This window comes from Pithys albifrons, chromosome 6 (assembly GCF_047495875.1).
Source record: "Pithys albifrons albifrons isolate INPA30051 chromosome 6, PitAlb_v1, whole genome shotgun sequence".
In the NCBI taxonomy this organism is placed as follows: Eukaryota; Metazoa; Chordata; class Aves; order Passeriformes; family Thamnophilidae; genus Pithys; species Pithys albifrons.
This window is the reverse complement of record NC_092463.1, coordinates 41,023,752-41,037,340: the sequence shown is the minus strand read 5'-3', so window position 1 is coordinate 41,037,340 and position 13,589 is coordinate 41,023,752. Positions and strand designations below refer to the sequence as shown.

At 36.7% G+C, this 13,589-nt stretch overlaps 1 protein-coding gene across 24 annotated transcripts in view; it reads right to left on the bottom strand.

The window, feature by feature from the left end:
* Positions 1-2,043: 2,043 nt before the first annotated feature.
* Positions 2,044-13,589, bottom strand: part of MADD (MAP kinase activating death domain) — a 76,650-nt gene continuing 65,104 nt past the window's right edge. For 23 of the 24 annotated variants that reach the window (XM_071558523.1, XM_071558534.1, XM_071558545.1 and 20 more), the window contains 3 exons: positions 11,454-11,523; positions 6,735-6,781; positions 2,044-5,075 (listed from right to left, as the gene is read on the bottom strand). In XM_071558523.1, coding sequence (XP_071414624.1) covers positions 4,968-5,075; positions 6,735-6,781; positions 11,454-11,523 — 225 coding nt within the window. In that variant the 3' untranslated portion in view covers positions 2,044-4,967. The remainder of the gene's footprint in view (positions 5,076-6,734; positions 6,782-11,453; positions 11,524-13,589) is intronic. The other variant, XM_071558540.1, reaches the window with a different exon arrangement.

Genomic DNA, 13,589 nt, shown 5'->3' with positions numbered 1-13,589 from the left:
AATAACTTTATTTAAATGCATAAGGAGTAAGAGTGGAATAAGGCTGAGAATGAAAGAAGATGACAGTGTTTGGTAAGAACGGGAGAGAGAAATCTGGGAAGGGGCAGAGAGTGGTTGAGCAGGTGACTGGGATGAGCAGAAGTGTGAGCTACTTGGGCAAAGAGGCTAGGAGATGATGATAAAAAGAGAAGGAGGAGAGTGCCTGATACCCAGCACACTGTGGATGGACTGGTACCCACTGGAATTAATATGAGAAACTGAAAAGGCAAAAAAGAGCAGAAGGAATTGAAAGACAGAACTAGTGTTTTCATATAATTCAAGGAAGCAACTGTTTAGAGTTTTACTGGTGTTTTTCCTGCCACCATTTGTTCCTTTTTATGTAGAGCTATTTTGGGAGATGGGGATTTCTATTTCTATGTAGGTTCCTAAACCACACTTATCACTACAGTAACTGTTGCAAATAGAAGCAGGACTGTTTGCCCTTGGCTGACATATATATATATATATATATATATATTTCTTTGTTGGACTGATGCCTTAAAACAGGATTAATCAATGCTAAAATGCTTCTGCAGCTACTATGCTGCAGAAGTTTTGAAGCATTGTACACCTGTAAATAGAAGGTAAACTTATTATTTTACTACCCTTGGTATAAACACTGAGGTCATTTTTATCATATCTGAGCACAAAACCTGCCTGAAATAGGTTCTCACTACATGGCATGTACTCAACTGCACTCAAATCTCACTTATCAGCAACATCCAGCTTTTGAACTCTCAGATACGGTGCTGGAAAGAGGGGTCAAATACTGTTTTTTAAAGCATCATCACATTTCTACTATTTTAGTTAGTGGAATGGCCACACTGGGAATGGCTGTGGGAATCTCAAAGCTGTTGTTTACAGTGAACATCTCACAAGAGCATTAGAGAGTAGGGCTGTATGAGGGGCCACTTACACTGGCAGAAGGAAAGTACCACTCAGCTGTCTGGAAATGTCTTGTCCTTGTGAGCAGCAGATGTCTCTGGCTCAGTTGCGACTTCTGTAAAAGCAAGAAGCTCTTTGGCATTACCCTCTGTGTGGACGGTCCCTTGCACAAAGCTGCTGCTTCTTTGTCCTAATTCCCACTTCTGGAACTAGGGGAATGTTTCATTTCACCAACACCTGTCTTGTCTAAGAGCAGTGACACAGAGTCCCTAAATACCAATGGAATCTGAGTTAAGCAGAAGCCACTGTTCTTACAAAAGGAAGATCTTTCCCCAGAGGCAACATCATTTGACTTTCAACCACTTGGCAGTCAAGGCAAATATTGCTCTCTATGAGCAGCTTAGCTTCTATTTTCTGCCTAGTCCTGAGATCAGTGATAACGGGAGCCTATGCCTGACATGGGGCAAGCAGCTGATTTGTTCCCTTTGTAGGCAACTGCTTATTAGAAACACACTCTATAGGAAGTGAAAGCCCTCCTCTGGCATAAGTAGCAAGATTCTAGAAATGTCTTCAGTATTTTTGCAACATAAAGGTTCCTAGGAAGGTTTAAAATCACCACCACATTTTTCCATGCACTTTGATTACTAAGAGAGAACTTTGGTTGGAATCAAAATTCTTAATGATTTATGCTTACTAGCAATTAAGCTTTTAAATACTCAGATGATCATTTTATCTTACTCTGCTATCCTGGAAGTGTCAAATTAGGAGGATACAGATTATCTGAAATTAGGAATCAGGTGTAGGAAAATTTTACAATAGTTTTCTTAAAGTAATGAATTCTTTCCTTCAAGAGACATCTTCAGTAAGTTTTTTCCAGATATGTCCTTAATAAATAGCACTTAATAAGTACCAGTGTTGTGACACTCCCTGATGTGTAAACCTTTAACCTTTAAAATGTGGACCTTCATATGTGGACAGTGCACTCACAAATAAAACAAGAGCATTTTGTCTTGGAACATCACGATGCAGATCCATGACCCAGGAGACAGATAAATTAGTAACCTTGGTTCCACTTCAAAAACTGTCAGGAAGGGCAGTCACAAACACCAGTGTTTGCAGAGAACATTTAATGGTCATTTTGAAAACAAACTTTCACAAACAAGAAATTGTAGCAGAAAACGAAACCTGTTCAGCATAAGGAATTTTTAAGGTAAGTTTATAATTCTTTGTCACATTTGTCTAAGTGCCCTGGAAATAACACAAGTGTCAAAGTAAAAACGTTTCAATTTTGAAATTCTTAAAAACTAAGACACAGGCTCCTCCTAGTGGTAAAACGCAGGAATTATCCATTTTTTGCTAAGAAACTTCTGGAACTATTTATTACCACCAATTATTCCCAGCCTTTGAAGCCACTACTGCTGCTAAGGAATTTTTACCTACCTATCAAAATGAGTGGGACATGACTAAAAGCACATGCAAGTAAGTGGAATTACTTTTTCCCTCCAGAATAGAGTTTATGGACCTCCTAGTGTTTAGAGGTGATGAAGGGAAGGGATTCAAGACTGAATTACAAAAGACTATGCTTTTGTACCAATTTTAATTCCAATTTTTGTTTGGCATCCACAGAGTAGCCCTGGGAATTTAGCAGTGGAAACACTGCCCAGCACGCCTTTGGCTACATGCTGAACAGAACACCTGCTAAATCCCCATCACCAAGTGCAAGAAAGATTTTATATATTTAAAAAATGTCTTCAATTTTGAACCCACGACAGTTGCTCTCAATTAAAGAGCAAAGGCCCTGTGTCAGCTCACTTGCTGACGTTGTTCCTGATTCCTCCCTGCCATGGAGCAGCAAGAGATATATTTAGCCACATCTGTTCTTTTAAAAAATTCTGTCAAAAGGGAAAGAGGGACATTTTTCTTATCAGGTCCTTTAAAAGTCTTATTCTGCACTGAACTTTTCCTACAGTCTACAGCATATGTAATTTATGAGTTTAAGTCACAGCAAAAATATAACTTCTACAAGGGAAAAAAAAGAAGCTGTATTCAATAACCTTCCCTTTACAATTTTAAGTTAATAGTTTCATTATGTTCACAGGCTGGTAACATGATTACCATTTAAAACTTAAATTGACTACCTAAGTGGGACCCAGTATACAGTAAATGGAACACCCACTGCAGACCAAAGTGCTTTCTCTCTTAACTGCACTGGCACTACCATCAAGAGTACTACAACTCAATTACTAAAACTTCAGGTATTGCTATAAGAAAATATATAGTCTCAGAAGACAAAACAGAAAATAACTTCAGAACAGGCTAATTTCATTATTTGCTAATTTCAATTTTGCCTTTATACCAGGAAAGGATGAAAAATCCTTTACATGCCACTTCAATTTGCAAGCATGCAATAAAAATTTCTGTATTTCAGACATGTCTGTTTTCCCTATTCACATTTTTCAGACACTTTTTAAAAGACAAATCACACAGGTGTTCTGACAGAAGAAAAAAACTGCCAAAATTACTTCAAACTGCTTTTGTGCAATGAAATTTAGACTGTCCATTTAAAGTCTCCTCTTTTTCATTATTTCATGTATGTGTGTGATATATTTTGTATATAATTAACATTCATTTCAGAATAAGTTACATTGATAGAAAAGCACAGAAGGATGAAAACTAGTTGCTGGTTGAATGACATTTTATTTTCACATTCAGAGAGCTGTACAGTTTCTATAAATAGATGTGATACTATAATATTTACATCATTTCCTCACCCATACTAGTATATTCCATTAAAATGTTAGCTACCCTGACCAAGCCAAAAACAAGGTTATTTCTGGGTGCATTTAGTCAGAGTTCTAGGTCAAAACATACAACACATCAGTTTGCACCAGAGCAATTTCTCCTGTTATTTTACATGTAACATTGTTTTCTCTAGACAGTCTCATCTTTCAGTATCCTAAGAGCTTTCCAGACAAGAGCAGTACAGTTCAAGAACAAAACAGGATGCAAAAAAACATTCATATTCAGCCTATTTAAAATAAGGAATGTGATGGATAGTTTAAACTATGTGAATTTCATTACACACAAATGCAGTATTTTCAAGATCCCTTAATACAGAGGTACAGATTGGAAAAAAAAACAACCAACCAATAGTTTAAACAATTTGAACACAGCATAATCCTCTGGGCTTCTGTATCTGTTCTGCAGATTTCTCTAAGTGTGCTTCTGCCAATAATGTTTCCAAGTTTTACACTCCCTTACTCATTTTCTAAGTCCTGTGAATAATTGCTTTAGGCAGTGCTTTGTGCATCTCTTTACTGCTGGGATAACTACAAAAGTTACCTAAATTCCCATTTGAAAATCCTCACAACCCATGAAGTGTTGAGGTTTTTCACAATATACAACCTTCCAAGTTTCTCCACTGCTTTTCCCTCTTGAGAAGCAGCCATCTCCATAGATGAACCAATTTAATGCCAAACTTCAACTGCCACATGGTATTTTAAGACTATGACAGCTAAATTGTTCTTCTCTACCAAAGGGTCTGAACAACTATGTGACAAGAACTCCATGTTGGGAGTTAAAAAGGAACAACACAGAAGGAAAACAATAAAAACACTACATTTAAACAACATACAGGACCAGACTGCTTCCACTGTGCACATACCAGAGAATCTGAAAGCAGAAGCCTGCAGTTGTGAAGTGATTAAATTGTAACAAGTACCAGCAGAATGAAAAAACTCAAGCTGTTAGTCATCTTAAGAAAAAAGGAATTCCAAAGAAATGTCCAGAGTAAGTCACTCACAACTGGATACAGATGCTCAAAACTGTCTGATTAAAAGCTCATCTAAAAACTCCATTACGGATGAATTCAGAAGGAGACTGAACAGTGAAGTCTTGGGTTTTTCTATGGGAAAAAACTTGCAGGGTCATACATAAATATTCAAGTTGTCATTAAAGACAGAAAGTGAGCTCCAGTAACTGCAGTAAAACTGGGAGTACTGTGTGTCAGTGTATCAAAGGGTAGGTATTTCCAAATATCATGATCAACTGGAAACTGGTCGAGGTGGTTTGCTTTTGTTTTCTGCCTCTTTTCCACGAATTGCAGCCACGTAAGAGAAGAGACACAGCACAGAGTAGCAGATCTCATGAGCCTATGAAGATTTGGAAAACAAGATAAAGAAATTCAGATGATTAAGTGTTTTACAAAATCCATTGCACATTTTGTATTTTGGTACATGTCTTCCTTCATGGGACAATTACTCTGGCTAGAGACAAAATGAGGAAAATGTGTCCCATACCACCTTCTAACCAAGATGGACAGAGAAGGAAACATGTATAACAAACTAAAAAACTCCTTTAGGATAAAAACATTAGTTGCTCAATAGTATGATTTAATAATTTTTAAGAAAAGTATGCCAAGCTGGAAAGTTGGACAACTGGCTTTGCTCTGCTGTATGAAGTTACAACAAATTTTCTGGGAGGGGTTGAAAGAGCTAACTGAAAAAACTAAAACTGAACACCCAATACTGAACGAACCTTGACTAAGGAGATGGTGGGATTCTTCTTTGTTCACAACAACCTTCTTATGCTAGGATTGGTAATCCTTGTAAATTTTAATCAACTCTAGTGGACAATATGAGTTTTGGGTTTGTCTTTTTTTTTTATTTTTTTAATTAGAAAAACTCTACAACTCAATATTGCATGTTTCATATGAAGAATACCAGACAATGCTGTCACTATGTTAATGAAGAGAGTTTCACACAGCATTACCAAGTTTTACAATGATTGCTTTTAACTTGTTATGTGTGCTAATATTTAAGTGAAAATGCTCTTTTACCATGTGACTGGCAGCACAATTCAGTGAAGATAAGACTTAGACTTAATTTATATCCTAGCTCTAATACTGGCTATTGTGGTGATGTTAGAAATTGTCCTATAAATTGACATTTAAAATATTTTTAAAGGTAATAACAATAAAAACAAGTGTCGTATTATAGTACAAGCTAAAACATTTGTGTAAAATGCAATTTTATTTCATTGAACTGGCTTTTCTTAACAGACACAGCTATCTGCTTCTTAAACTACATATATGCTAAGCATTTTGTTCTAAAACATTTAGAGCTTCTTCAGTTCATTTTTCTCTCTCTCCTCTTGAAGGACTCCGAGTTTCCATGAAATCAACAATTGTGCACACTGCACTTCACACACAAAATAACTGAAGAAATTTCAGTTCTGATTATAATCATTGCCTTCTTCTTGTAAGTGCATATAAGCCTGATCATGTGTAGAAGTGCTTAATATCATAAACTGCTGGTGTTCACAAAATGTTATAAAAACAGAACAATAAAACACAGCATAACTCATCTATACAGCAGGAATCAATACTTGTACTGTTCTCTTGCATCTCACTGCTCACTTTCATAAGGAAATGGGAATTTTTCATAAACTCTTAATAGTAATTTTATGCCTAGGAACTAGTTTCCCTTTCCATTGTTTCTATGGATTAAGGATTGTGTTCTGCACTGTTTAGAAATTAACAGTTCCAAAAGTTCTTACTGTGCTGAACTGGCTCCCTTCCATCTTTATCGAGCTCTAAAAAGAGATAATGCTTTCTGTACTACCTGCGAGTTCCTCTAATTTCAGATACAAAAATCACTGAGTTTTGTTGGTTTTCCCTAAGGCAAACTACCAGAAAAAGCAGCTGGGCTTTCACTGTAAATCCTGCAATCCCAATGTAATTCCTTTCACCACACGGAAATGTAAGGATGCACCCTTTAGAGAACAGCCAGAAGGCATCACAGTTGACTCACCATTGGCGTCTTGTACTTGTGGCTCACCACTTCTTTAGTTTCAGGAACTAAAACCGGACGGGCAAGAGACAAAACAAAAAGTTCAAAAAACGAGAGGCAAATGGGAAAGAAATAGCACAACGTTCCCATAGGAAGGGGAAGGGATGCAGACAGACAGCAGGTGCAGATACAGGGCACCTCACTATCCCTCACATCTAGATACCTGTCCTCCTCTTCATTTACATTATATATGTCCTTGGAAGATACCAATAATGATATTAGATTACTCAGGTTGGCAAAAAATTTCACTGCCTCTGATTGGCACAGTAGATATTTGATGGTTCTTAGAGACTCTGGCTTCTCTCTTATTACTTATTCCTGCTAAACAGTAAAAATAGTGCAAAAATATGCCTCATAACAAAATATGCCTTTATTTACTACAATAAAACATAATCCAAGAATTTATGGGAATTTGTCAATATGTCATTCTCAAGATTTACCACTTGAGAGGTTTGAATCCTTCTCTACTTAATAACAGATCTCAAAAGAAGTGTTTGACACAATAAAGTAAGTTAGTGAAATCCAAGGGGAAAAAAAGTTGCTGAGGGAGAACATTTTCTAAACGGGAACACTGTTTTCCAACTGTAATTTAAGTTTCTCAAGGTATTTGTTCTTCTGTATAGGATGTGTGTGATGGTATTTACTTGATATATTCACTGAAAATGTTCCTAATTTTTGAACAAGTTGTCTTCAAATAAAACACTAAGTTCAGTGACATAGTCATAATATACCAATCTTGTTGGTTTATAGAAGTCTCTACACAAAAAGAGGATTAGGGCACTGATGAAAAAAATCTATTACGCAGAAAATTTTTATCTTGCTCCGTTGCACTGGCTTCAACAGAAAGGAAACAGGCATAAATAAAGGTAAAGGAAATTTGTCCTTTGTTCTCACTGTGGAATGCCTGAAAAAGCATGCCATTACCATCCGATTTGTGTGCACTGCATCTGAACTGTGCCTTTGACTCACACTTGGTCTGCAAATGTTGTGAACAGAACCATGGGAAATCACCAGGAGAGAACAAAGACCACACTAAGAACATACAACTGCAAATTTAAAACGTTAAGATCATTGGAATATCAAGACCAACTCCGAATACTTCCCTTCCAGAACAGCTGAAATTTGCCATGGAATTTCTGTGTCACAACAAAAGAATTTAGAAGAAGCAGTACAGAAATTATCCAAAACCAAATCATACCAGGTTCATAGAGGAAGGATAAATGTTTTATTACACATAGTACTAGTGACAAAAAAAAGAAACAGAGGCAGATGAGTTTAGTATGAAGAACTAGGAAAAGTCCACAACAAAACCTTTCCATGCAGATGTCATCTTTTCAACTATGATATGACACAGCTGAACGCTGGAGAGGGAGACGGATCACACTCTAAAGGGCCAAAAGTAGGCAGTGCAGACTGGGTTTGAGAAAGTTCTCTAAATATAAACCAGTGCCTACTAATTCTCATATCCCATGGTACTGTCATTCTTGAAAAAAATCCAGTCAAAAGTACAGAGTATAATGGCAAAGACTAATGCAATAGTTTTGGTTTATTTTTCAACCATCACTGTTCTTGGGAATTGGAAGTTCCATTAAGGACTCAGAAACACGGGAAGTGCACACCCAGGCTGCACTGCCCAGTGATACCAGAGACTAGAGCTGGGGAGGTAGGGAGGTGCACATCCAAGCTACCTTACCCGTTGGCACCAGATGTTCCAAATTAACTCCATGTCACCAGGGGAAAAGGTGGGAGTGAGGCTGGTGCACAGCCAAATAGGGTAGGACTTACAGCTGTGTAAGTCTCACTGCCCACTGGATAACATACAACTGTTCATATACTCTTCAAAAAGCAGGAAGGGAAAGCTGTAAGGACCTTGTGCCACAAGGGAAGGAGAGAAGGGAAGCTGTAAAGTCCTGTATAATAATTGAGAATAGGAAGAGAGGGAATAGGAGAACACCTAGGCAAGGTACTGTCTCCCCACTCCACAGTCAGAAGTTGCCTCTTCTGTAAGTAAAGTACTCCTTCACTGTCCTTTCAATGTAGAAAATTCTCCTGAGATGACTGAGTTATGAAGAGTAAAAGGAGTGGGTTTGCATTTACACTACCAGTGCAGAATACAAAGGAAAAAAAAAAGGAAAAAAAAAGCTCAAGAAAACAAAACCCCCAAACAAACAAAAAAGACCAAAGCCTCCAAAGGCTCAAGCCTCAAATTGAGAGATAAGCAGAAGCACTTTTCTTTTAACATTAAAAGTTATTCCGGATGCTGTTGAACTGAGTGGATGAAGGGAGTAAATTATTAAGCACCATCCTGCAGTGTTTGGTCCTGTGAATTAAAATGTGGTGCTACCACAAAATGGTTTTAGGGGACATCACTTTACCTGCTGGAGAATGAAGGTTTTCATAGCAGCAACGGTGAAGGGGCCACAAGAAAGTAAAGCACAAGTACACAGCAGTAACTCAAATTTCAGAGGGAAAAGCCCTACATTTCCTCACTTAAATTTCCACTTCCATTTATGGGACATAATTCCTGAACTTCTGCTTGCATCCTGCTCTGAAACCACAAGTCCATCCATCCATCCATCCATCCATCCATCCATCCATCCATCCGGTTTTTTCCTTCCTTCTTTTCTTTTTCTCTCTTTCTTCCTTTTCTCTCCTTTCTTTCTCTCTTTCTCTCTCTCCTTCCTTTCTTTTTCTTTCTTTTTTCTTTCTCTCTCTCCTTCCTTTCTTTCTTTCTTTCTTTTCTTTCTTTCTTTCTTTCTTTCTTTCTTTCTTTCTTTCTTTCTTTCTTTCTTTCTTTCTTTCTTTCTTTCTTTCTTTCTTTCTTTCTTTCTTTCCTTCTTTCTTTCCTTCTTTCTTTCCTTCTTTTCTTTCTTTCCCTCTTTTCTCTCTGTTTTTTTATTAGCTAGATTGGCAAATTATAGATCTCATTTGATATGTTTAAATTGGTTCTTGTCTTTGAACTCTATTTTGGGAGGAGAGTATTTTTAATTTAAGATGTTTAATTTCTCAGTTGGTGCTTGTAGAATCCAACTCCCAGTTTATTTTAATTACCTCTGAAAACTTTTATTAGTTCTGTACCACAATTTTAGCTTTTGCAATAGGCTCTTGATTAGAAAATTTTCTGTAAAAAAATAAGTACTTTTTCTTATATTTATTACAGACATTATTTAGGGGCTAACTGCTGTGATACAGGGTCATCAATACAAGTTGACTAGAAACAACCAAGTCAAACACTTTCTACTTGTGCAATATAAACAAACTACTAAAAGAAATACCTTGCATTAAAACCTTTCAAAAGTGATCCAAAATTAATTTCTAATCCAAATAATTTCTTTTAAGGTAAAGATTTCAGAAACTGAAGCCATTCTTTAAGCTAATTTTATGACTTTTGGATTGTCATCTTTGTAAAACTTACTAGTAATCTTGTACTGACTTAAGCAATTTCTATTAGTGAAATGATTCATGCCTGTCACAGTGAAAACATGGTATCACAGGAACATGCAACCATAAATTGAGGACAACTTCTGAACATACAAATTCTTAGATTTTTTTGTGGTTTTAATATCCTGAACTGATAATTTGAACCATGAACAACATTTTCAGAAAATGGGACAAAATTATTCACAAATGCAAACCCAAACTTCTCAGAGATTTATGGTAAACAACAAGCAAACTACAATGGTTAGAAGGGTTTTATCACTTTGATGCCTTAGAACTTTCTATCACCAAAAGGAGGTAACACGTTATTATGGATAAAGACATTAATTTCAGAAATCTCTTACTGTCTTTTAAAATTTAAGGAAGAATCTCCCAGCCAAGAACATTATACCCACCGTACAATGAGAGTCTTGGTAATGGGAGTTGCTGATTTAGATTTTGATTAATGGCCAAAATATAGATTCTAATCTACTACATAAAGAAAGTTGTAAGTTTTAGCTTCTTTTTAAGTGTTTCATACGTAATCCTAAGATCTAGACAAATGTCTCACAGATGGGTGGAAGAATACACTAATACATGTTTGGGGACTATCTCAAGAAAAGTATATGCATCACTCTTCCAGAGAGCAGCATCTGAAGTCACTTATTTTTTCAGACCCTAGTTAAGGACAGCATGACTGGGCAGATTATATGGAATAGCAACAACTGACCGAAATAGCATAAATTCTCTGTTCTATTTAACCTTTACGTTTCCACTCTTTACCAGTCAGGCTCCAAAACAAAAATCACAGGATAAATAAAGTGACAAAATATCTTCTGCTCCATACAACAAAACTAAATTCCACATAGAGCAAAAGGAAAGTTTGCGATTAACAGCAATTCCTTGCAATGAAAGCATAGGGTGTTGAGAAAGACCAGCTTTAAATCGTGCTTTAAAATGTGGTTTCTCAGATGAACATACCAAAGAAAATTCCTACACACATCCAAGCCTAACTGTTGTTTTGTTTGCTTCAGAAGACTCAGGGCATTTTCTCTGTCTAATAATAAAAAAACACCTAGGTCACAAATCTTAAATTTATGTGTAACTTTTTATGTTAAGTCACCCATCTCTCAGGTAACTTCTCATATGCAATCTATATTTTCTCCCATCTTTGAAATTGCAGTGCAACTCTTGAATCTGAAAACTGGAAATCTGAGTTACTGCCATGTGAGTACAGACCTAATATCAAAATAATGTAATTACCAAATTCCTCCAGGACAAAGACTCCTCGCACAGTATTGCACTTTTTAATGTGATTCAGCTCTATGAAAACCTACAAAAACAGGAGGAAAGTAACATAAAATTAGTTGAGTTTGTTTTAGTTTTTTTAAACTAAAAACCAAAATTAAACAAAAATATCATCACAACAGATACAACCTGAAGTTTTACAGCATACACTAACAGTTCAATTACAATTTAATATATAAATAAAGGGTGAAATAAATATTCAGAAGACAAACTTGCCACAATGCTAGAAATTAACAAAAAACTTAAAAATGCTAAGAAGCGAAGACAGCAGAAGATGAAGTACCTTCCGCTCCTTGCAGGAGGAGAAAGCATGGAAGAGAAACGAAGGAGTTAGTAACTCTGACATACCCAACATTGCTACCCCTTCAGGCACTCAAATGAGTTATTGCGAAAAGAATACCAACACACCTGAAATACAGCAAAAGAGATGGACGAGAAAAAAGCTGGCTCCCAAATTTGGTGCTATTTGTAGCCTCTGATCCATTCTGGTTGGTTTCTGCCCCTCCATGCATCCTCCTCCAGCACAGAGGGCAGGTAAAGGGCACTATACTTCCCATCCTGACACTGGTCCTCCTAACCTAACCAGTAATCAAGTTTAATCCAATGAGGAACCACTAATCTTTCTTCTCCCTGACGGTTCTGCCATTTAAGATTCTACTAGAGTTAATGATACATAATCTTCATAGTTACTCTTGGAATCATCTCCTTTAACAGTCAGTACCAGCTTTCTGCTTTAAGCAGGATGGGAGAGTTTGGACTCTTGTCTATGGTTTGCTCACTTCACATATGGCTGCTGACAGCTGAGCAGTTACTTGAACCGCAAAAAGGCAAAAGCAGTTGAACTACATGATTAGGCTTTTCAGTCCAGAACCTGGATGCCAAGATTACATGAATAGACAAGTTCTCTTTGCATAATGAGTTTGTTTAATATCCAATCTATGTCAACAAACAAAACAGTCTCTTCCCATGTGCACATCTCCAAAAGGGTCAAAGTCAGTACACAGACATAAGAAGCTGTAGCAAGTGCTATAAGGAATCAAATCCATATTTCAGTTTCTAGTAGACTTGCTTTTCAAGACAAGAGAAACACTAAGATTAACACTGCCCTAACATTCAGATAGTCTATGTCAAACACCTTAGAGAGATCCTGTGTTACAGAAGTCTGGCTTGACACTTTCAGTGCTTATACACTTAGGACAACACGATCTCAGGACCTTTTATTAAAAATGGTACTGGAGAAACTTCATTGTCTTGGAAAGAAGAGAAAGGAAAACTCTGCAACCCTCTTGAATCCAATATTAGAAACACCAGTGTAATCATACATAATATGCTACCCAAGAAAGGGAGTCAACACTAGAAACTGTTGTGGTGGGTTTTTTTAAGAAACAGACTTATCTGTACCATGAGAGATCAGTAAATGCACCATATATCTGAGAGACAACACCTTGACTTTCAAGTCAAAGAGGTTTTATTATTTTTATTGGCAGAGAACTAACCAACAGACCCAGGATAGTTTTTGTTCAATATAAAAAAACCCAAACTTCCACTTCCTTAATCAAAAGTCTTAAGCTTGCTTTCTGCTTACATTCAAGCACTCAAGGGAAAGGAGACTTAATCCCATCTTTTTCGTTTGCCTGTTTTCATCCATGCTCTATATAAGTTCAGATGGTCAAAAACATTGTAATTTTTGAGGTATACTTACAAAATGAACAGGTCAATACCAGAAACTTTCTTTATTGCACTTAGCTTCCCTTTTCTGTAACCTTCTCTGTGAAAAGTTTTTGCTAATAGTCTAAAGTTCAGAAATTCAGAAACTCAGCAGACTTAGGTGAACCATCGGCTGTTTCATTTGGTAACAGTAAAAAAACTGCCGAAAAGACTTTACTGCCCCAGATGGTCACATTCTGAGTTAATGTTAAGGAGTGCTGCATTTCCACAAGGGTTATGAGCAAGATGAGAATTTATCAAGTTTGTCACAATTACAGTCCAGTTTCAGAAGATATGAGTTGATGGGCAATTTCTTGCTATATTATTTAAGGGACAGAGATGTTCTCCCTTCACTCAACCAGAAAACACGCACAAAGGAAATAA